The 25,127-nt window shown below is 49.7% G+C and overlaps 1 protein-coding gene across 6 annotated transcripts in view; it reads left to right on the plus strand.

Annotated features, from left to right (window-relative positions):
• Window positions 1–25,127, plus strand: part of odr4 (odr-4 GPCR localization factor homolog) — a 181,699-nt gene that overhangs the window by 42,261 nt on the left and 114,311 nt on the right. For all 6 annotated transcript variants that reach the window (XM_072511214.1, XM_072511213.1, XM_072511217.1 and 3 more), the window contains one exon: window positions 13,173–13,279. In XM_072511214.1, the coding sequence (XP_072367315.1) occupies window positions 13,173–13,279 (107 nt within the window). The remainder of the gene's footprint in view (window positions 1–13,172; window positions 13,280–25,127) is intronic.

Raw genomic sequence — 25,127 nt, forward strand, 5'->3', positions numbered from 1 at the left:
CAACTCTCCTCGACCCAGCTTCAAAAAAGCCTTTTCACCCGCGGGGTCTTCCCCGCCCACACAAACCCAGAGATTAGCGCGTTAAGGAACAACTTTGAGTCAAAGATAGTGAGGTTCTGAAATATGAACAGGAACCTTGACAGCACCATCATCTTTACTGTCTGCACCCATCCCGCCAACGACAATGGCAGCACATCCCACCTCTTAAATTCACCCTACATCTGCTCCACCAACCATGTCAAGTTCAGCTTGTGCAGCTGCGCCCGACCTCGCGTCACATGAATGCCCAGGTATCTAAAACTTGCCCCCACTACCTTAAACGACAACTCCCCTAACCTCTTCTCCTGCCCTTTGTCTCAATCGGGAACATCTCGCTCTTTCCCATGTTCAACTTGTACCCGGAGACCCGACCAAAGTCCTCCAAAATCCCCATAAAGCTTCCAATGCCACCCAGTCCGAAATATGAAATGCCAGGTCATCTGCGTACTGCGAAACCCTGTGCTCGGCGCCCGCCTGGAAAATCCCTTTCCAATCCCTCTACGCTTCCCTGCCTGCATCGCCCCCATACTCTTCATCACCTCCCTCAACCTGATAGGGGCCACCAAACCCTGCACCAGCTCGTTGTGCACCCTGTTCCAATCCCTCTACGCTTCCCTGCCTGCATCGACCCCATACTCTTCATCACCTCCCTCAACCTGATAGGGGCCACCAAACCCTGCACCAGCTCCTTGTGCACCCTGGGAAACTACAGCCCGTACAGGAACCACCGTATCCTCTCTCTCTCTCTCTCTCTCTCTCTCTCTCTCTCTCTCTCTCTCTCTCTCTCTCTCTCTCTCTCTCTCTCTCTCTCTCTCTCTCTCTCTCTCTCTCTCTCTCCCTCTCTCTCTCTCTCGCTCTCTTAATCACTCTTCCCCAAAGCCGGTCCACTCGCTAATTCACCCAATGCGGCGTGTGGTTGGAAAGCACAATCACGGAGTACTCTGAGTCGACCACCCCTGCCAGCAACGCCTTATCCACCACAAAAAATTCAATCCAGGAGTACACCCGGTCCACTCCCCCCATACACTCCATAAACCCCTTCAGCTCCTTCGCCACTGCCGATCTCTGGCTCGACCGGTCCAAGCTTGGCTCTATAACCATATTAAAATCTCTTCTCCCCCCCCCCCCCCCCCCCCCCCACAAAATAGTCAACAGGGGTGGGGGGGCGGCATTGACTCAAGAGTATTCGGCGATTGTGGTATCTGACACCACACTTCACTGGGTAGATTTACGCGTGGCCCGGGGGAGTGCAGTGCCCGCAAAGGAGGCTGGATGTTGAATTTTTGGCAGATGAGGTTTACAGCCTGGCCCATCCTCTGATGTCATCACTCCTTTTCCAACTGCGCCACAGTCACCGCAACCTTGTCAGTAACCCGGTCGCATTCCAAGTTGTTGAGGATGTCAGCAGTGGCAAAGGAGCTGCGGTAGTTTATGGAGCACGTGGGGGGAGTAGCATTCGGTGATTGTGGTATCTGACCACACACTGCACTGGTGTGCGAGTGGGTGAGAGCAGCCATTCAGGGTTACGTGGAGCTAAACGATACAGGGGAGGTCACAGCACAAACGTTGTGGGAGGCGCTCAAGGCGGTGGTTAGTTGCGAGTTTATTTCAATTCAGGCGCACAGGGAGAAATTTGAGTGGGTGGAAATGGCAAGACTAGTGGACGAGATTTTGAAGGTGGATAGGAGATGGTCATAGGCGCCGGAGGCAGGGCTGTTGAAGGAGAGGCGGAGGCTCAGATGGAGTTTGGGCTAGTGTCCTCATTAAAGGCAGTATTGCACTTGAGGGCCAGAAGGGAAGTATAGGAGTATGGGGAGAAGGCAAGCAGAATGTTGGCTTATCAGTTGAGGAAGCAAGAGACGGCGAGGGAGATTGGCAAAGTGAGGGATTATGAGGATAAACTGGTGTTGGACCCGGAGGACTGAATGGTGTGTTAAAGAAGACCATACGAATCTGGGCCCCTGGCTGTGGGGGGGAGGGGATGCGGTGTTTGATGGACGGGCTGGAGTTTCCCACAATAGAGGACGAGCTGGTTCAGGGACTGGGGGCCTTGATTGGGCTGAGGGAGGCGATGGATAGTATGGGAATGATGCAGGCAGGGTAGGCCCAGGGGCCGGATGGGTTTCCGGTAGAGTTTTATAAAAAGTTTGGGGCGGACCTGGGGACGTTGCTGGTGAGGGCGTATAATGAAGCAAGGGAGAAGGGTGATCTCCCCTCTGCATTGTCATAGACTTCCATCTCCCTTATATTAAAGAAGGATAAGGATCCGGAGCAGTGTGGGTCGTACCGCCTGATATCATTTCTGAATGTAGAAGTCAAGCTGTTGCCGAAGGTGCTGCCCTCGTGAATTGAGGACTGCGTCCCAGGGGTGATCAAACCTGTTCTGTGAAGGTGAGGCAGTTGACGGCAAATGGCGTGAGAAGGATGTTTAATATAATCATGATGCCTTTGAAGGGGCAGAAGGTGGGGGTCGTGGTGGCAATGGGAGCAAAGAAAGCGTTTGATCGGGTGGAGTGGGAGTATCTGCTGGAGGAGTTGGGGCGGATCGGGTTCGGGCAGAAGTTTGTAGATTCGGTCTTGTTGCTGGATAAGGCGCCGGTAACGAGTGTGCAGACTAACCAAGTTGAATTTGGGGTACTTCAGGCTGCATTGGGGGTCGAGACGGGTTCCCGCTCTCCCCGTTGCTCTTCGCTGTGCCGATAGAGCCGTTGGCAGTGCCGCTTAGGGCATCGAGGGACTGGAGAGGGATTGAGCGGGAGGGCATCGACCATAGGGTCTCATTGTTTGCGGATACCTGTTGCTGTATATTTCAGATCCGCTGGGCAGTATCGGAGGCATCATGGGGGTTTTAGAGGAATTTGGCCAGTTTTCGGGAGACATGTTGAATATGGGGAACAGCACCCCATTGAGAGTTCCCGATTGAGGCTAGAGGGCAGGAAAGCAGGTAGGGGAGTTGCCGTTTAGGGTGGTAGGGGCTAGCTTTAGATACTTGGGTATCCAGGTGACGTGGGGCTTGGTGCAGCTGCCCAAGTTGAACCATGGCTGGCAAGTGGAGCAAATGTAGGTGGATTACAAGAGGTGGCATGTGCTCCCGCTTACAATGACTGTCCTGCCAAGGTTTCTATTCATATTCGAGAAGCTCTCAATCTTCATCCCCAAGTTGTTTTTTAAGAAGGTCAATCCACTGATAATCTGGAGTTGTGTAGGCAGAGAAGACCTTGTGCGTCAGGTGGGCTTTCCTGGAGCAGAGGCCGGGGTGGGGGGTGCTGGCACTGCCGAACATGATAAATTACTACTGGGTGGCAAATATTGCTATAGTCAGGAAATGGGTTGTGGGCGAGGGGTCGGCATGAGGTCAGATGGAGGTGGCATCGTGTAGGGGAACATGTTTGAGGGCTTTGCTGACGGGGCATCTGCCATTCTCACCGGCCAGGTACTCGTGTGAGCCCAGTGGTGGTATTGGCCCGATGGATGCGGGGCAGTAGAGGCAGCATTTGGGACAGGGGATGCCTTGGTGTGAGTACCGACCTGCATTAATCATAGGTTTGCACTGGGGGGTTGGGTGCGACATTTTGGGGGTGGGCGGCAGGCAGGGATTTAGTGATTTGCCAATCTGTTCATAGGGGGCAAATTTGCAAAGTTTTGAGGACCTGGAGGAAGGGTACGAGTTGCCCAGGGGGAACGGCTTTAGGTACCTGCAGGTCCGAGACTTTGTGAGGAGAGAGGTGCCGTTGTTTCCTCGGCTGCTACCCCTGGGGTTGCAAGACAAGATGCTGTCGAGGGACGAGATAGGGGAGGACAAGGTGTCTGGTGTCTACAAGGAGCTGATGGATTGGGAGGGAGCCCGGTGGAGGACATAAAGCGTAAGTGGGAGAGGAGCTGGGAGGGGAGGTGGGGGCCGAGACCTGGGCAGAGGCCTTGCGGGAGGGTGAATGCGTCTTCGTCGTGTGAGACCCTCATCCAGTTTAAAGTGATGCATAGGTCACATTTGACGGTAGCAAGGATGAGTAGGTTTTTTGAGGGGGTAGAGGACAGGTGTGTGCGGGGAGGCCCGAGAATCTCATCCACATGTTCTGGACGTGTCCAAGGTTGACGGGGTTCTGGCAGACGTCCGCGGGCATGATATTGGAGATGCTGGGGGTGGAGGTGGCCCAAGTCCAGAGCTGATGATATTCGGGATGTTGGAAGACCAGGGAGTCCAGGAGGTGAGAGAGGCTGATGTCTTGGCCTTTGCGTCCTTGATATCCTGGAGACAGATGTTGCTCGGGTGGTAGGGCTTGGAGCAGCCGAAAGCAGGGGTGTGGGTGAGCGGAATTCCTGCTGAGGCTGGAGAAGGTCCTGAGGGGGTCAGTGGATGGGTTCACCGGAGGTAGAAGCCATTTATTAATTTCTTTAAGGAAGTTTGAGGGGTCGGGGGTGGGATAAAAGGGTTTAAAATGGGGAAGGCAGGATGTGAGAAAGGGGTGGGCTACAGGAGTTCAGGGGAGGCAGAGGTGTTGGTTGTTTACAAAGTTGTTTTGTTCTTCTGCTTTTGTTTATATGATAGTGCCTTGGATAAAATATTTTAAAGAAATAAACGGAGAGAGATTACGGGACTCTGAAGTAATGAGGGAACTGGCTATCCTGACATAAGCGCAAACGTTAGAATCATAGAATTTACAGTACAGAAGGGGCCATTCAGCCCATCGAGACTGCACCGGCCCTTGGAAAGAGCACCCTACTTCAGCCCACACCACCACCCTATCTCCGTAAACCAGTAACCCCACCTAACCTAAGGGCAATTTATCAAGGCCAATCCACCAACCTGCATGTCTTTGGACTGCGGGAGGAAACAGGAGTGAATGAAATGAAATGAATGAAAATCGCTTATTTTGAGTGGGCTTCAAATGAAGTTACTGTGAAAAACCGTAGTCGCCACATTCCGGCGCCTGTTCGGGGAGGCTGGTATGGGAATTGAACTCACGCTGCTGACCTGCCTTGGTCTGCTTTAAAAGCCAGCGATTTAGCTCTGTGCTAAACCAGCCCCAGTGGTGAGGGACTTTCTTGAACTGCTACTGTCCTTGTGAAAATACTCCCTCAGTGATGTTAGGGAGGGTTTTGCAGGATTTTGACTCAGCAATGATGAAGGAATGACCATGTATTTCCAACTCAAGAAGCTGTATGACTTAATAGGGAACTTGGGGAGGTGGCCATCTTATATGTCTGTTGCCTTTGTCCTTTTAGGTGGTAGAGGTGATAAATTTGAAAGGTGCTGTCAAGGAAGCCTTGATGGTTTGCTCTAGCACATCTTGTAGTTGGACAACAGTGTAGACATGGACCATTAGTGACATTACCTTTGGACTGCTTGTTCAAGAGTAATTCCTGATTGAGTTGAAATGTCTTACTGCTTAGTATGAGCAAAGTTAAAGACTGCTTTTTTTGGTCAGCATTTGGATGCCTTTAACTCAACAACTTTCCTATCTGCCCATTCAAGCTGGACTAGGTGGAATAATATCTTGCAGGTTTTTTAAAATCCTGAACTAATTTTTTTAGCACAACATACAGCCTGTCACCAAGCTTACCATCTGCCCCTTCATACTGCCCCACCTCCGCCAACTGATGCTGAATTTCCATGAACACCGTCATCACTTTGAAGAGTGATGTGGATAGATTGGAGAATCTGGAATAGTTCTCATTAGAGCAAAAATGGTGGAAAAGATTTAATAGAGATGTTTAAAATCAAAGAAAGATTTAGATAGAGTAAATAAAAATAAATTATTTCCAGTGGCTGAAGGATCAATAACCAAAGGACAGAGATTTAAACTGATCTGCAAAAGAATCTGAGGTGACATGAAGAAAATATTTCTTACTGAACAAATAGTTAGGAATGCACCTCCTGGTTTGAGAAAATTAAGTTCGCCATGAGAGGATCAGCGTTAGGGTTCATTCGGAGGGCGGCAGCCGTTTATCAACTTCTTCGGAGAAAACAAAACTGTTAGCACATTCAATAGGGTTAGGGAGTAAGAGGGGGTTGGGGGGACTTAGAATATTTTTGTCTAGCTTAGGCGGGAACAGTGGGAGATGGAGGGATGTGTTATGCACTGAACTTTGTTGACATTTGTATTTGTATCTTTTGTTGTTATAAAACCATAAATGCCTCAATAAACAGTTTGTTTTAAAAAAAAAAAAGGAATGCACTGCCTGATTGGGTGGTGGATGCAGATTCAAGAGTAACTTGTTCCACAGAGAATTAAATAAATACTTGACGGAGAGAAAATTGGAAGGATTATGTGGTAAACACAGCGGAGTGGAACTAACTGGGTTGCTCTGTGAAAGAGCCATAACAGACTCATGGGCCAAAGGGCGGCCACCTGCATTCAACTATTCTACCAACTATTCTTCAATGGTCTTCTGGTCTTCACTTTGCGCAAACTTCAGCTAATCCGGAAATCTTGCACAGCCACCACTCTGGATATCTGCGCATTGGTGAAACAATTTCAAGATTTTCATCCTTATTTTCACTGTATCTCTGCTTCTTTGCAGCTTGTTTGAGTAATCTTTTTCAGCCAGATATTTGTTCATACCTTGTTCATACCAAGGAATATTGCTTTCTCTCCACATTCTGTTGATGCTTAAACCAATATAACCTATTCTGTGGATTCTTTTCCAAAAATACGCTACCTGAAAAGATGAATATCTTTAGACTCCCTCCCTAACTCAGTTTTTTTTTCTGCATAATAACTGACTGCAGTAACATTGAGGTATTCTTTTAAACGCAAAATGCTATATAAAATTTGTTATGAGGTGGAGATGTCAGCATTGGACTGGGGTGAGCACATTAAGAAGTCTTACAACACCAGGTTAAAGTCCAACAGGTTTGTTTCGAATCACTATCTTTCGGAGCACTGCTCCTTCCTCAGGTGAATGAAGAGGTAGGTTCCAGAAACATATATGTATATATAGACGAAAGTTTTTTTTTAAAATATATTTTATTCAAGTTTTTTGGCCAAACATAACAATACGTAGTGTTTCTTTTACACAACAATAAAGCAATATAAATAACCGTGGCCAGTTTTAAACAAATAAATAAATAATATATATAAACAAAAAACAAAACTAAATGGCAACTGCCTTGTCCAAAATAAATACTCTCCAAAAATACAATCCAACAATCCAATATACAATTACATATACCAAATACCTATACATATACAATAACATCCCTGAGAGTCCGTCCGATCCCCCCCTCCCCCCTGGGTTGCTGCTGTTATCTACTTCTTTTCCATTCCCTCTATCTTTCTGTGAGGTAGTCGACGAACGGTTGCCACCGCCTGGTGAACCCCTGAGCCGAACCCCTTAACACGAACTTAATCCGTTCTAACTTTATGAACCCTGCCATATCGTTTATCCAGGTCTCCACACCCGGGGGTTTGGCTTCCTTCCACATTAACAATATCCTGCGCCGGGCTACAAGGGACGCAAAGGCCAACACGTCAGCCTCTCTCGCCTCCTGCACTCCCGGCTCTCCTGCAACCCCAAATATAGCCAACCCCCAGCTTGGTTTGACCCGGACACCCACCACCTTCGAAAGCACCTTTGCCACCCCCACCCAGAACCCCTGTAGTGCCGGGCATGACCAGAACATGTGGGTGTGATTCGCTGGGCCTCTCGAGCATCTCGCACACCTATCCTCTACCCAAAAAAATTTACTAAGCCGTGCTCCAGTCATATGCGCCCTGTGTAGCACCTTAAATTGTATCAGGCTTAGTCTGGCACACGAGGACGATGAGTTTACCCTACGTAGGGCATCAGCCCACTGCCCCTCCTCAATCTCCTTCCCCCAGTTCTTCTTCCCATTTTCCTTTCAGCTCATCTACCATGATCTCCCCCTCGTCCCTCATCTCCCTGTATATGTCCGCCACCTTACCGTCCCCCACCCATGTCTCTGAGATCACTCTATCCTGCACTTCCTGCGTCGGGAGCTGCGGGAATTCCCTCACCTGTTGCCTCACAAAAGCCCTCAATTGCATATACCGAAATGCATTCCCTTGGGGCAACCCATATTTCTCCGTCAGCTCTCCCAGACTCGCAAACGTCCCATCTACAAATAGATCTCTTAATTGTACTACCCCAGCTCTTTGCCATGCTCCAAATCCCCCATCCATTCTCCCCGGAACGAACCTATGATTGTTTCTTATCGGGGACCGCACCGAAGCTCCCGTCCCTCCCCTATGCCGTCTCCACTGCCCCCAAATTTTCAATGTAGCCACCACCACCGGGCTTGTGGTGTATTTCTTTGGTGAGAACGGCAACGGCGCCGTCACCATTGCTTGCAGGCTAGTCCCCCTGCAGGACGCCCTCTCCAATCTCTTCCACGCCGCTCCCTCCCCTTCTCCCATCCACTTACGCACCATTGAAACATTGGCAGCCTAGTAGTACTCACTTAGGCTCGGTAGTGCCAGCCCCCCCCTGCCCCTACTACGCTGCAAGAATCCCCGCCTCACTCTCGGGGTCTTCCCAGCCCACACAAAACTCATAATGCTCTTCTCAAATCTTTTGAAAAAATCCTTCGTGATCACCACCGGGAGGCACTGGAATACAAAAAGGAATCTCGGGAGGACCACCATTTTAACCGCCTGCACCCTACCTGCCAATGACAGGGACACCATGTCCCATCTCTTGAAATCCTCCTCCACCTGTTCCACCAACCGTGTTAAATTAAGCCTATGTAATGTACCCCAATTCTTGGCTATCTGGATCCCCAGGTACCGGAAGTCCCTCGTCACCTTCCTCAACGGTAAATCCTCTATCTCTCTGCTCTGCTCCCCCAGATGCACCACAAATAACTCACTTTTCCCCATGTTCAGTTTATACCCTGAAAAATCCCCAAACTCCCCAAGTGTCCGCATTATCTCTGGCATCCCCTCCGCCGGGTCCGCCACATATAGCAACAAATCATCCGCATACAGAGATACCCGGTGTTCTTCTCTCCCCTAAGTACTCCCCTCCACTTCCTGGAACCCCTCAGTGCCATGGCCAGGGGTTCAATCGCCAATGCAAACAATAACGGGGACAGCGGACATCCCTGCCTCGTCCCTCTATGGAGCCGAAAATAGTCAGACCCCCGTCCATTCATGACCACGCTCGCCATCGGGGCCCTACACAGCAACTGTACCCACCTGATATACCCGTCCCCAAAGCCAATTCTCCTCAACACCTCCCACAAATAATCCCACTCCACTCTATCAAATGCTTTCTCGGCATCCATCGCCACCACTATCTCCGCTTCCCCCTCTGGTGGGGGCATCATCATTACCCCTAGCAGTCTCCGTATATTTGTATTTAGCTGCCTCCCCTTCACAAACCCAGTTTGGTCCTCATGGACCACCCCCGGGACACAATCCTCTATCCTCATTGCCATTACCTTGGCCAGAGTCTTAGCATCCACATTCAGGAGGGAAATGGGCCTGTATGACCCGCATTGCAGCGGGTCTTTTTCCTTTAGAAGGAGCGATATCGTTGCCTCTGACATAGTCGGGGGCAGCTGCCCCCTTTCCCTCGCCTCATTAAAGGTTCTCATCAGTAGCGGGGCCAGCAAGTCCAAATATTTCTTATAGAATTCAACTGGAAATCCATCTGGTCCCGGGGCCTTCCCCGCCTGCATGCTTTCAATCCCTTTCACTACTTCCTCCGTCTCAATCTGTGCTCCCAGCCCCACTCTCTCCTGTTCCTCCACCTTAGGAAATTCCAGCTGATCCAGAAAGCACATCATTCTCTCCTCCCCATCCGGGGGCTGCACTTCATATAATCTTTCATAAAATGCCTTGAACACTCCACTCTCTCTGCTTCCCGCTCCATCTCTCCCTCCTCATCTCTCACCCCCCCTATCTCCCTCGCTGCTCCCCTTTTCCTCAGTTGGTGGGCCAACAGCCTACTCGCCTTCTCCCCATATTCGTACTGAACACCCTGTGCCTTCCTCCATTGTGCCTCTGCCTTACCCGTAGTCAACAAATCAAATTCTACATGTAGCCTTTGCCTTTCCCTGTATAGTCCCTCCTCCGGTGCCTCCGCGTATTGTCTGTCCACCCTTAGAAGTTCTTTCCACAACCGCTCCCTTTCCCTACCCTCCTGCTTTCCTTTATGTGCCCTAATAGATATCAGCTCCCCTCTAACCACTGCCTTCAGTGCCTCCCAGACCACTCCCACCTGTACCTCCCCATTATCATTAATTTCCAAGTACCTTTCAATACACCCCCTCACCCTTAAACACACCCCCTCATCTGCCAATAATCCCATGTCCATTCTCCAGGGTGGAAGCTGTTGTTTTTCTCCCCCTATCTCCAGGTCCACCCAGTATGGAGCATGATCCGAGATGGCTATAGCCGTGTACTCCGTCCCCGTCACCTTTGGGATCAGTGCCCTTCCCAAAACAAAAAAATCTATTCGTGAAAATACTTTGTGTACATAGGAGAAAAACGAAAACTCCTTACTCCTAGGTCTACTAAATCTCCAGGGATCTACTCCTCCCATCTGCACCATAAAATCCTTAAGCAGCCGGCCTCCTTCCGGTCCTGGACCTCGATCTGTCCAGCCCTGGGTCCAGCACCGTATTAAGGTCTCCACCCATTACCAACTTCCCCACTTCTAGGTCCGGGATTCGTCCTAACATACGCCTCATAAAATTGGCATCATCCCAGTTCGGGGCATACACGTTCACTAATACCACCGCCTCCCCTTGCAGTTTGCCACTCACCATCACGTATCTGCCCCCACTATCTGCCACTATAGTCTTTGCCTCAAACATTACCCGCTTCCCCACTAGTATGGCCACCCCCCTGTTTTTTGCATCTAGCCCCGAATGAAACACCTGCCCCACCCATCCTTTGCGAAGTCTAACCTGGTCTGACAGCTTCAGATGCATCTCCTGAAGCATAACCACATCTGCCTTAAGTTTCTTTAGGTGTGCGAGTACCCGTGCCCTCTTAATCGGCCCGTTCAGCCCTCTCACATTCCACGTGATCAACCGGGTTGGGGGGCTCTTTACCCCCCCCCCTTGACGACTAGCCATTTCCTTTTTCAATCCAGCTCCTCACCCGGTTCCCACGTAGCTGTATCCCCCCCAGGCTGCGCCCCCCCCCCGCCCCGACCCCCCCCTCCCATACCAGCTCCCCCTTCTCCCCAGCAGCAGCAACCCAGTTAACCCCCCCCCCCCCCCGCTAGATCCCAAGCTAGCGTAATTGCACCCCCCATGTTGCTCCCAGAAGTCAGCAAACTCTGGCCGACCTCGGCTTCCCCCCGTGACCTTGGCTCACACTGTGCGAGGCCCCCTCCTTCCTGCTTCCCTGTTCCCGCCATGGTTACCATAGCGCGGGGACAAAGCCCGCGCTTCCCCTTTTGGCCCCGCCCTCAATGGCCGGCGCCCACAGCTCCTCATCCTCCCTCACCCCCTCCCCCACGACATGGGGAAGAGAGAGAAGTTACAGGGTCGCAGGTTTAACAACCTGGGAAGTCCTCTCTTCCCCCTTTTCCCCCCTTCATCCCACAAATTCACCCCCCCACTTTTGTCCCAAACGTTCTTTTTCTGGCCCGCTCACTCCAGCTTCTCCTCGACAATAAAAGTCCACGCCTCGTCTGCCGTTTCGAAATAGTGGTGTTATAGACAAAGTTAAAGATGCAAGACGATACTTTGAATGCGAGTCTTTCCAGGTAATTAAGTCTTTACAGATCCAGACAGAGGGATAATCACAGGTTAAAGAGGTGTGAATTGTCTCAAGGCAGGAAAGTTGGTAGGATTTCGCAAGCCCAGGCCAGATGGTGGGGGTGAATGTAATGCGACATGAATCCAAGGTCCCGGTTGAGGCCGTACTCATGTGTGCGGAACTTGGCTATAGGTTTCTGCTCTGCAATTCTGCGTTGTCGCGCGTCCTGAAGACTGCCTTGGAGAACGTTTACCCGAAGATCAGAGGCTGAATGCCCTTGACTGCTGAAGTGTTCTCCGACTGGAAGGGAGCATTCCTGCCTGGCGATTGTCGCGCGATGTCTGTTCAGCAATTGAAGTTGAAGTCCATGGCATAATCTCGAATAAGAGGTTTCAGATTTTATTTATATTCTTTATCATTTTTAAAATTTGGAGCATCAGGGTTCCATCTTTCATCCAGGAAAAAACATCATACTTAACACTGGGTGTGCAAGCTAAAACGTAGCACAACTTGTGCTACAAAGAGAACTTGGTGCAATAATCCAATAAATATTATCTGTGGGGTTGACCTCGAAAAATATTGTTTTAAGTACCACTCAAATGTATTACGGTGCAACAAACCTTTACTAATTTGCAGGGTTGTACGATAGCATACTGTCGTCCACTATGCAGCCTACCATATTGTTCATTGTTCAAAGAAAGAGTTGGACGGGATTCTCCAATTGCCGACGCCAAAATCTCATTTGGCGAATCTGTTTTTACGCTCCGCCCCCTCAAAAACGGCGTAATCGCTCAGTATGCCGCACGCCCTTGGGATGGCCTCAGGACGTCACCTGAGGCCCTAACACCGATGCTCCGCCCCCAATGGGCCGACTTCCCGACGGCGTCGGTTGCGTGGCTGCGGACTGTCCAGCACCGGCAAAGTCGGAGGGGGGGGGGGGGTCGTTCCGCTGGTGGGGGGGTTAAACGGGGGCACTATCTGTCAGGCAGGGTACGCGCGCAGCTGGCGCCATGTTGTCGTCGCCATGCGCATGCGCTCCCACGGGCACAGCAATTCTCCATCCGGATCTGCAGGTAAAACCGTGGCGCGACCAATAGCCCCACACCGGGCAGGGCATCGGTACGGGGGCTGTGCTGACTTTTTGATTGTAAGACTAGACACATGCTCCGGACAGCCTCAAAATCGGAGAATCCAGCCCCTAGTATTTTGCTTGCAACATAGCATGTGTCAGAAAATTATAAAGTGAGTTACTGCAGTTATATGCATAACCACAACCGGTAATTTGATATGTAGTCAGTTCCACATTGTCGTGATGTGATTCTTCTCATCGACATATAAAATGTGATCTCAGCAAACCACAAATCCATACCTCTTGGTTGACTGCCTTAAGTGATCAGTTATAAAAGAAGTATTTTAAAGTAAGTAGTCTAATTATTTCTAACTTTTCTGTTGTAGTTGGCAACTGCTGTTGAGGCCGCTGTCGCAAAGGAAAGACTCTGGAATTTTACAGAGGATGAAACGGCCGAGCGAATTGTTCTCCAAGTCTACACTGATTCAAAGAAGTATCCTTTAATGGTTAAACAGAGGGACACATAATTTTATATTATAGTGAACTACAGTCAAAACATAAGTAAGTAAAGTCATGCTGAACAAAACTGATTTCTCAAGTTCCTATGTTTTAATTTTCCAGAAAGAGGAACATGAGTTTTTTCCCACATGTTTCTCACATTTGATCAAGCTGGAATTCCTTTTAAGTGACAGCATGTTGTACATGTAAGGATTCAGAAAAAAATACAATGGAGAGACTTGGGTGTAATAAGAGAAAAGGTTTGACCGAGATCTTTTGAAGGGATGAAAGATAGTTTCCTCAAGAAAAGTATAAGAGAGAAGAAGTGCTAAGCCAAGGAAAAAGAGATGGAGAAACTGTCAGGGAGCAAAAGAACTACCTTTTTTCAGAAAAGCAATGATGTGATTGGGTCACCATGTTTGCTGGGGTGCGTCAAAAGATTAGAATAGAAAGCTTATGGAGGTGGAAGAGAGACAGAAAGTCCCAAATACAACAAGGAGAGTAGGAAAGATAGAGCATTGCAAAATTTGCTGATTGTCAACCAATCCTCAATCTGTGCTAATATATTTCTCATGAGCTCTAATCTTGTAATGCAAGTCTTGTATGGCACTTCTTCGAATGCCTTCTGAAAATCTAAGTATACTACAACTGCAGGTTCCCTCTTATTTGCCGTACTGGTAACACTTAATCGATTTGTCAAGCACAATTTGCCTTTTTAAAAAAAACTGTGTTGAGTCGGTGTTATATTGTGAATTTTCCAAGTGTTATTGTTATCATGCCTTTAATAATGGATTTATTAACAATAACACTTTCCTACGGTTGCTGTCAGGTTAACTGTCTGATAGAGGTCTCCTAGGTGCCTTACCTCCGTCTCCACAGTCACCACACGATCGCTGTGGTCCGAGATCACTCCTTTGATCTCCCAAATCTGTGACCCCTGCACCTCCAAATACTTCTCCACCTGTTCCAAAGAACTCTTCAGGTGTGCCACAGCTCCTTCGATGGCCTTTGAGCAATCCTCCCACATTTTGTTCCTCTGCTGCTGGAATTCCGCCTTAATAACAGCCATCAATTCCAGCTGGAGCCTTCCAGCTTGCATCAGCCTTTCCCCCGCCTGCATGTTTACAATGACTGCTGCTGCAGCACAGGCCTGCTCCAACTTTTCAGCCAAATCTCTCACTGTTTTCTGCCGGGTCTGTTAAGCAGCAGACATACTACTCCCGGGGAAAACTACTCCTCCAACATTCTCCTACGCCTTTTCATCAAAATGCTACCCAGTATTGGGTAAAAAGAGCTCTTTTTTGTGCCTTCAAGCAGGAGCTGCCCTGTGTGTGACCACTCACACCATGGCCACCACCGGAAATGAGAGGTTGGTAGACCTAATCTTGGAGGTGGATCGATAGTACTCCACGGCCCCTACGGCAGAGTTGTTAGCAGAGAGAAAGAGGCTACAAATTATGTTTGAGCTTGAAGCGACAGGGAATGTGGTGAACTAGTTTTGCTGTTTGCGAGATCATTTTATGAGTACGTGGATAAAGCCAGTCAATTATTGGCCCACCAATTGTGACAGCAGGCAGCCACACAGGAAATAGCTCAGGTTAAAGATGAGGGGGGAGAGCTGGTTATTGCCTCAGATAAGATTAATGGTGCTTTTAAGGTTTTTTATTGAGGGCTGCACAAGTCTGAACCGCTGGAGGATGGATCGGAGATGGAGTGATTTTGGGGCAGAATTGGACTTCCCAGTGGGAGAAAGGGTGAAGAGGGAGGGGCTGGAGGCACCGTTGGAGTTGGAGGAAGTTATAGACTGTATTGGTTCCATGCAATCGGGGAAAGCACCGGGGCCGGATGGCTTTCTGACCAAATTTTACAGCTTGCAGCCTAATTGACGCCGCACTTGCGGGGAATGTTCAACGACTCTCTGATGAGAGCGGTGCTGCCTGCCATGCTGAAGCAGGCCTCGATTTCGTTAATCCCGAAAAAGGAAAGCGTCCCCTTGAGTGTGGGTCTTATAGGCCTATTTCACAATTAAATACTGACATGAAAATACTAGCTTAAGGTTCTGGTGAAACGTTTGGAGGGGTGCCTACCAGAAGTGATCTCGGGCCAGACAGGATTTGACAGGGGCGATAGTTGTCGTCCAAGATCAGGAAGCCTTTGAGTGTGGTCATGTCACCCTCTGTGGAGCAGGTGCCGGAGATAATCATCACCATGGATGCGGAGAATGCCATTGACTGTGCTGAGTGGAGCTACCTCTTTGAGGTCTTGGGGCGATTTGGGTTCGGTCCTACTTTTATTTCCTGGGTGTAACTGCTATATAATGCCCCTGAGGCGAATGTCCAAATACTGTGAACTCAGGATATTTCCGACCATACGGGCACGAGACAGGGATGCCCGCTGTCTCCACTATTGTTGCGCTAGCAATTTAACTATTGGCCATTTCACTTGGATCTTCAGAGGAATGGAAAGGTATTGGTGGGGTGGGGGGAGAAACAGAGAGTGCCACTTTACGCGGACGATTTGCTGTTGTACGTTTCTGATCCTCCCACAAGTATGGGAGAAATTACATAACTGTTGAAATTACATAACAAGTTGACCTTGGCCAGTCTGGTGGAAGAGGTGATGGGGGACCTGGGGAGGTGGGATGCCTTCCCACTAACCTTGGCAGGTAGAGCACACACAGTTAAAATCAACGTTTTACCGAGGTTACTATTCGTGTTCTAGAGTCTTCCGATCTTGCTCCCAAAATCTTTATTCGCTTGGGTTGATAGATTAATCTCTGCTTTTGTTTGGGCGGGAAGACTCCCGCGATTAGAAGAGCATTCCTGCAGAGAGGGCGACAATCAGCTGGGTTGGCGCTACCAAACCTGCTGCTCTATTACTGGGTGGCGAGCATTGGGAAAGTGCAAAGGTGGTTTGAGCAGCCGGGTGAGGGGTGGGGTCAGATAGAGGAGGCCTCTTGCGTAGGGTTGTGACGAAGGGCATTGGTTACGGTCCCTCTTCTGTTCTCCCAGGCCAAACTCTCGATGAGCCCGGTGGCAGTGGCATCTTTAAGAATTTGGAATCAGTTTAGACACCAATTTGGACTGACATATTTTTACTTTCACCAATCTGTGATAATAGTTTTGCACCACCAGGGCTGGATGCAATGTAAAGGATATGGAGGAGAAAGGGGATTGAGAGGTTCAGAGATTTATTTGTGGAAGGTAGGTTTGCAAGTCTAAAGAAGATGGAAGAGAAATTTTAACTGATGGCGACTGCATTTAGGAACTTTGTTCGTAAAGAGTAGTCCTCGTTTCCCCAGTTGCCGAGACCCACACTGAAAGATAGGATGCTATCACGGGATGCGATGGGGCAAGGGAAGATCTCCGATATATATGAGTATGGGGAAATAATCATTAGAAGAGGTGAGGGGGAAGTGGAAATTAGAGCTGGGCCTAGGGCTAGAGAAAGGGGTGTGGAGTGAGATCCTGCATAAGGTGAACTTTACCTCCTCCTGTGCTAGGTTGAGCCTGATACAATTTAAAGTAGTACATAGAGTGCACTTAACTAAAATGCATATGAGTAGGTTCTTCCCTGAGGTGGAGGACATGTTGTACAGGCGTTGTACAGTGGGCGTGTGAACTCACACATGTTCTGGTCTTGCCCCAAGCTAGTTGGGTTCTGGGTCTCATTCTTTGAGATCATGCTGGAGATTATTGGGGTCAAACTAGAGCCGTGTCCGCTCGTGGTGATCTTTGGGGTGTCAGACTCACCAGAGCTCCTTGATTGGGGGAAGGCTGACATCTTGGCCGTTGCCTCCTTGGTGGCTCGGGGGCGAGTCCTGCTTGGATGGAGGTCGGTGGTGCCACCCAGGGCCTCGGCATGGTTGAGTGACCTAGCAGAATTCCTGCAATTGGAAAAGATTAAATATACCCTGAGGGGGTCAGAAAAAAGGTTCTATTCGAGGTGGATGCCGTTCATCACTTTCTTTAACGACCTGTTCATGGCCAGCAGTTAGGGGATGGGGCAGAGGGTTAAGAGGGGATGGGATAAGGGAGGGAGGATAGTGGGGCTGAGTGGGGTGATGGGGGATTTCGGGTTGTTGCTGTTACTTTGGTAAAATAAAAATGACAAACTGTTTGTATGATATAGTTAAGCCTTTGTAAGAATTTAATAATGTTTGAAATAAAATATATTAAAAAATCTCTTAAAGACTATTTTTACATTTCTTGACTTCCGGTGGTGGGCATGGTGTGAGTGGTCGCACACAGGGGAGCTCCTTGCTTGAAGGTGTAGAAAAGAAAAGAGCTCTTTTTAGGCAGAGTCGGATGTAACTTCGACAGAACGTTACTGGCAGTGGTACGTCTGCTGGTTATCAAACCCGGCAGAAGAAAGTAAAAAATCTGGCCAAGGAGTTGGAAGATATTTGTGGCGCAGCAGCTACTGGAAAGATGGCGTAGGGGGAATGGTCAGTGCAAGTTGGCAAGCCCTAGATGGAACAGTTGATGGCCTTCATCAAGGATGCCAGCAGAGGAAGGAGATGCAGGAGGAGAGATCAAAGGCCATCGAAGGGGCTGTGGCACCCCTGAAGGGCTCGATGGAGAGGGTGGAAAAACGTCTGGAGGCTTGGGGATCGCAGATCCGAGCGGTCTGAACACAGCATTAGAGTGGAGGCAGAAGTGGGGCTCTTGGGAGACCTTTGCAAAATTTTGAGAGCACAGATGAAGGAGCAGGAAAACAGTTCGAGGAGGCAGAATCTGCGAATAGTTGGCCTGCCTGAAGTGGAAGGCCCGAGTGCCAAGAAGTACTTTTCGAGGATGTTGGTGGGGCTGGTGGCAGCGGGGGTGCTGGACAAGGCCCTTGAGGTTGATGGAGCACACGGGTCTCTGAGGCAGAAGCCAAGAGCTGGGGAGCTGCCGCGGGCGGTAATCATGAAACTCCATGAGTTTGTGAAGAAAGAGAAAATCTTGCAGTGGGCCAGGGAAAAGCCGAACTGCGAATGGGTGGGGAACAAGGTCCGAATATACCAGGACATTGGAACTGAACTGACAAAATGGCGTGCGGGGTTCAACGGGGCCAAGGCGGTGTTATATCAATGGCAGATCAAGTTTGGGATGCTCTACCCGCCGAATCTATGGGTGACTTATGAAGACTGGGAATATTATTTTGAGACCGCAGAAGTGACTTTATCAAGGAGCATTAATTGGGGGAGAAGTGAACAATTTGGGGAGATGGAGGTGTTGGCACTCTAGAATAATGGAGAATATGGGTGGTAGAGTGGGGGGTTTTCTTTTCCTCCGATGTGGAGGTTTTTTTTCTTTTTACTGTTGGGTTGACAAAGGGCAATAGGGGTGAAATGTTTGTATGGGGACGTAGGGGGGTGGGGCGACGTTGGAAAAGAAACAAGGTCATGGGTGGAGAAAAGGGCCACCTTGAATAGGCCAGATATAGGGTGAAGTTAATGGAGATAGAGCCAAAAGGGGAGGATGGCGGACAGTAGAGGGGAATGGAGGCGTAAGCCCCCCAGTACGGCTGATAACATGGAACCTGCTCAATGGACCGGTGAAAAGATCTCTGGTCTCTGCGCACCTGAGGAGTTAAAAGGCGGAGGTGATCTTTCTGCAGGAGGCGCACATCCGCGTGAAGGATCAGGTTAGGCTAAAAAAGGGATGGGTGGGCCAGGTTTTCCACTCTGGGTTTGATTCAAAGTCGTGGGACCCAGGTGGGAGATATGTGATGGTGAGTGGGGTATTAGAGGGAACGCCGGTGGTACTGGTGAATGTGTATGCACCAAATTGGGACGATCTAGGTTTTATGAGGGGTTTGCTAGCAGCAATCCCGGACTTGGCCACGCACCAGTTGATTATGGGAGAAGATTTTAATTGTGTCCTAGAACCGAAGGTAAATAGACTGAGCCCTAGGTCAATGGGTAGGATACGAATGGCAAAGGAGCTGGGCGGGTTTATGGTTTTGGTGGACCCATCGTTTTCAGGAACCCAGGGGGAGTGGAGTATTCCTTTTTCTCACATGTTTATAGGGTGTATTCAAGAATCAATTTTTTTGTGGTGAGCCGGAAAGTTTTGATTGGGGTGGAGCTGGCAGAGTACCCGGGGATAGTAATCTCTGATTATGCTCCCCATTGGCTGGAGATTCGGCTTAGATCGGGATGGGAGCAGAGGCCAGGGTGGAGGCATGATTTGGAGTATTTGGCAGATAGAGTTTTGCGGTAAAGTGTGGGCTGTGATTCATGATTATGTAGAATTGAACCAAAACGAAGAGGTGTCGGTGGCCACTTTTTGAGATGCACTAAAAGCGGTGGTCCGGGAGCAGATTATCTCTTTCAAGGCACATGCGGATAGGGAAAGGAGGGAGGAATATGAATGGCTAATGAACATGATGGTTGAGGTAGATAGGGAGTACTCGAGGGAGCCCACCATGGAGGGATTGGCCTGAAGGAAACAATTTCAGGGGCAATTTGATAGGTTGACGACCGGGAGCGTGATAGGACAGCTGCATAGGACAAGTGGAGTGCAATACAAGTACAGGGAGAAGGCGAGTCGAATGTTAGTGCATCAGCTACGAAGGCAGACTGCGTCCAGGGAAATATTGAAGATCCAGACTGGGGCAGGGGATGGGGTGACAGAGCCGGGGGGGGTTTGAAGAGGGGGACATGAGGCGGTTTTTAGACGAATTGGAGTTTCCATAGTTGGAGGAAGAGAAGAAGGAGACGCTGGAGGAGCCCTTGGGGCTGATGGAGGTATTGGACAGTATAAGGGATATGAAGTCGGGAAAGGCCCTGGGGTCGATGGTTGCCCGGTGAATTTCTATAACGAGGGGGACTGCACACCTCCGAGCCCCCCAACGGGGGTGCGGGGATGAAACAGTTCCTAGAGGGACTGGAACTACCAGTTGTGGGGGAAGACAGAAGGGGGGAGCTGGAAGGACCAATAGATCTGGGAGAAATCATGGAGAGCATCAGCTCCATGCAGGCGGGGAAGGCACCGGGACCCAATGGGTTCCCGGCGGACTTCGACAAAACATTTGCACCAGTCCTGGCCCCACACCTAAGGGACATGTTCGCGGACACACTGGCAAAGGGCACCCTGCCCCCCACGCTAGCGCAGGCCACAATTTCGCTGATATCTCAAAAATATAAAGACCTGACGGAAAAGACCCATTTCACTGCTGAACGTGGATGCGAAAATACTCGCAAAGGTCGTGGCCAAAAGGCTGGAGGGCTGCATACCAGAGGTGGTCGCAGAGGACCAAACGGGCTTTGTCAAGGGTAGGCAGCTCACAGCGAACATCAGGCGGTTGCTGAACGTAATAATGAACCCCCCCCCCCCCGGGGGAGAGAATACCAGAGGTGATCGTCTCCCTGGACGCAGAAAAGGCTTCGACAGTCGAATGGAACTACCTCCTCTCGGTACTGGAACGGTTTGGGCTAGGAGCGGGGTTCACCGCCTGGGTGAGGCTCCTGTTCAACGCTCCCAAAGCGAACGTCCAAACTAACACCACCAGCTCTGAATACTTCCAACTGCAGAGAGGAACAAGACCGGGCTGCCCCCTGTCCCCACTCTTGTTCCTGCTTGCGATCGAACCCCTGGCGATAGCCCTGCAGGTCGCAAAAAGCTGGAAGGGAATCCGGAGAGGAAACAGAGAGCACAGAGTCTCACTCTATGCAGATGACCTGCTCCTTCAAGGTTACAATGGGAATCGTCCATGTAAACCATCACGGTGTACTTACACTGTCACACCAGCAGTGGCGCTGTAATGGCGAGGTTCTGCATTGCCCATATAATAAAAGCAAATCACTGCAGATGCTGCAAAATTGAAATAAAAACAGAAAACGCTGGAAAAGCTCAGCAAGTTTGGCAGCTGCTGTGGAGAAAGAAACGGACTTAATCGGGGGGGTTTATACAGAGGGTAGTGGGTGCATGGAACTCGCTGCCAGAGGAAGCAGAAACGATAGTGACTTTCAAGGAGCGTCTTGACAAATACATGAATAGGATGGGAATAGAGGGATATGCACCCCTGAAGTGTAAAAGCTTTTAGGTAGACGGGCAGCATGGTCGGCGCAGGCTTGGAGGGCCAAAGGGCCTGTTCCTGTGCTGTAATTTCCTTTGTTCTCTATGTCTCGAAGCCACAGGAGGAACTGAAGGCAATACTGCAAATACTGAAAGAGTTTGGAACCTTCTCAGACTACAAACCTAACCTGGGCAAAAGCGAGGCATTCCCAGTGAATCCAAACGGGGGAGGGACAGAGCAGGAGAGGCTCCCGTTCAAAACGGCTCAGAACAGATTCCGTTACCTGGGAATCCAGCGAGCCAGAGACTGGACAGAGATCCACAAGGGGAACCTGACCAGCCTGGTGGAGGAAGTAAGAAAAGACCTTCAAAGGTGAGTCTCACTCCCACTCTCCCTGGCGGGGAGAGTCCAGGCGATCAAGATGAATGTACTGCCAAGGTTCCTCTTGTTTAGATCCATACCGATCTTCATCCCCAAGGCCTTTTTCCAAAATATGGACAGTCTAATCATGGCGCTTGTGTGGGGGGGTAAGACTTGAGAATTCTCAAACGGCACTGCAAAGAAGAAAAATCGATGGGGGTTTGGCCTTACCAAACCTACAATACGACCACTGGGCAGCAACGACAGAAAGAGTGAGGGGATGGGTACAAGAACCCGACACAGATTGGGTACAAATGGAGGAGGCCTCCTGTAAAGGAACGACCCTCCGGGCCCTGGCCACAGCAGCACTCATATCCTCCTCAACATGATACACAACGAGCCCAGTGGTAGCAGCCACGCTGAGAACATGGACCCAGCTGAGACAACACTTTGGGATAACCAAAATGGCCCCCATATGCGGCAATCACAGATTCCCCCCAGCCATGCTGGATACCAGCTTCAAAAGATGGAGGCGAGACGGGGGCACTCTGACAGTTAGGGACTTCTATGTAGGGCACAGACTGGCGACACTGGACGAACTGACGAGGAAGTGGAAACTAGCAAAAGGACAGGAAATGAGACGCCTCCAAATAAAACACTTCCTCCACAAAGAGACAGTGGGGTATCCCGGGACCCCAGAAAACACACGACTAGAGGATCTGATGGGCACAAGCAGCGAGAAGGGGGGGGCTATGTGGTAAAATATACGGACAGCTACCGGTCAGAGCTCAAACACCACTGGATGAGACCAGACAAAAATACGAGGACAAACTGGGGACAGAGATAGAGTGGGGACTCTGGAGCGAAGCACTGAGCAGGGCTAATTCCATCTCCTGCTGCGCAAGGCTAAGCCTAATGCAGCTCAAAGTGGTGCACAGAGCGCACCTGACCAGCACCCGAATAAACAGGTTCTTCCTGGAGGTGGAGGACAAATGTGAACGGTGCCAGAGGGGCCTGGCCAACCACACCCACATGTTTTGAGCTTGTCCCAAACCTGCTGGGTTCTGGGCAACCTTTTCCAAGGCAATGCCCAGGTTGTGGGGGTGAGGGTGAAGCCATGCCCAATAGTGGCAATCTTTGGGGTATTGGAGCAGCCAGAGCTACACATGGGGAAGGGGGAGGAACTATAGACCGATCCAGAGGGCAGCAAATTGTACATAGGATCAGTTAAACGAAGGGCAAAATAAACCTCCCTGTATAATAAAGGAAATTAGCGCGGGCAAGAAGAATGTGATGTGTATATATACAACTGTTTAAAAATATGAGAAATGCCAATAAAAAGATTTTTTTTAAAAAAATTCTGTAAGGAGTTCGTGACGGACCTGGCGCCACATTTCTTGAAGGCATTTAATGAGGCATTGGCGAAGGGGGAGCTGCCAGAGACAATGATGTAGGCAATGATCACATTTATACCAAAGATGGGGAAAGACCCGTTGGAATGTGGGTCGTACAGGCCCATATCACTGTTAAATACGGATGTGAAAGTACTGCCTAAGTTGGTGCAGGAAGGATGAAAGGATGTGTCCTGGGGGTGGTTGCGAAGGATAACACAGGTTTCGCAAAGGGCAGGCTGCTTTCTAGTACTATAAGGGTGCTGTTAAAAGTGGTCATGACCCCATCGAGAGCTCGGTTACTGGAGGCAGTGGTGCCCATGGATGCGGAGAAGGCATTTGACCGTGTGGAGTGACGGTACCTATTTGAGGTCCTGGGAAGTTTCGGGTTTGGGCTGAAGTTTGTGGCATGAGTACGCCTGTTATTCTTGACACCGAAGGCGAGTGTGTGAATCAATGGCATGGGCTCACAAAACTTTAAACTGCACAGGGGAACAAGACAGGGGTGCCCGCTGTCGCCACTGTTGTTTGCGCTAGCGATAGAGCCTCTGGCAATGGCTCTTGGGGGTCGAGAGTGGCAAGGGATTACAAGGTGACGAAGGGAGAACCGGGTGTCGCTATACTGTCATGTGAGAGTACCTTTAAGAAATGGGTGTTATAAATGGGTGTGTATATAAATATCTGTAGTGAGAGTACCTTTAAGAAATGGGTGTTTCCTACTGCAGTGATGTCAGAGAGTGGGTGGAGCTGGGCTGTCTGTCAGCTTTTTACTTTGATTTTAGGCTGTTTGCTGCAGGGTGTGTTTTAGTTTCGTTTTCAGTGTTGGAGCTGAAACCAGACACAGCAGCTGTACTGCTGTTCTCTCTGCCATGAAAAGACTATCTTTTGATCATTTGGTGAATTCAGAATTATAAATGTTTTCAGTGGTTTAACCTGACTTTATCAGACTTTAACCTGATGTGCTTCTGTTGAAGGTTGTGTTCTTAAGTCGTATGGATGTTAAAAGGAAAGCTTAAAGGATTACTTAGTGTTGTATTCTTTGGGGGTTGTATTTGAATTAATGGTTGCTAAGATGTTCACTGTCTGTTTTAAAAAGGTTAACTTGAGTTCATAGAATAAACATTGTTTTGCTTTAAAAAATACTTTTCCATTTCTGCTCTACCACACCTGTAGAGTGGGCCGTGTGCTCCCCATACCACAATCTATTAAAAGTTGTGGGTCAGGTGAACTCCATGATACACTTTGGGGTTCTCTAAACCCTGGACCATAACAATACGCGGGCGACCTACTATTGTATGTTTCGGACCCGCTGGAGAGCATGGAGCGAATCATGGGCCTGATCGGGAATTTGGGACGTTCTCGGGATATAAGCTAAATATAGGGAAAAGTGAGGTGTTCCCGGTGAACGAATTGGGTTGGCGAGCTGCTTTGGGTGGATGGGGGTGAGGGGGGGAGGGGGTGTGTGGGAGGGGTGGGGGAGGGTGTGTGTGGGAGGGGGGGGGAAGGGGTGTGTGGGAGGGGGGGAGGGGGTGTGTGTGTGGGGGGGGGGGGGGGGGGGGGAGGGTGTGGGGGGGAGGGTTGCCATTCAAGGTGGCCAGAGAAAGGTTTAGGTACCTGGGGATTCAGGTGGCGAGGGAATGGGCGATGCTACCTAAATGGAATCAGTAAGAAGTCTTACAACACCAGGTTAAAGTCCAACAGGTTTGTTTCAAACACTAGCTTTCGGAGCACTGCTCCTTCCTCGGGTAAAGGAGCAGTGCTCCGAAAGCTAGTGTTTGAAAGAAACCTGTTGGACTTTAACCTGGTGTTGTAAGACTTCTTACTGTGCTCACCCCAGTCCAACGCTGGCATCTCCACAAATGGAATCTAACAAAGCTGGTGGAGGAGGTTTGGGAGGACTTGAAGAGGTGGGGCACATTGCACCTGACTCTGGTAGGGAGGGTCCAGACGATGAAGATGAACATTCTGCTGAGGTTCCTGTTCATATTCCAGACATTTCGGATCTTTGTACCGAAGGCCTTCTTTTGAAAACTGTATATGATTATCTCAGATTTTGTGTGGGCAGGGAAGGTGCAAAAGGTCAAG

The sequence above is a fragment of the Scyliorhinus torazame genome, chromosome 7, assembly GCF_047496885.1.
Source record: "Scyliorhinus torazame isolate Kashiwa2021f chromosome 7, sScyTor2.1, whole genome shotgun sequence".
Classification (NCBI taxonomy): Eukaryota; Metazoa; Chordata; class Chondrichthyes; order Carcharhiniformes; family Scyliorhinidae; genus Scyliorhinus; species Scyliorhinus torazame.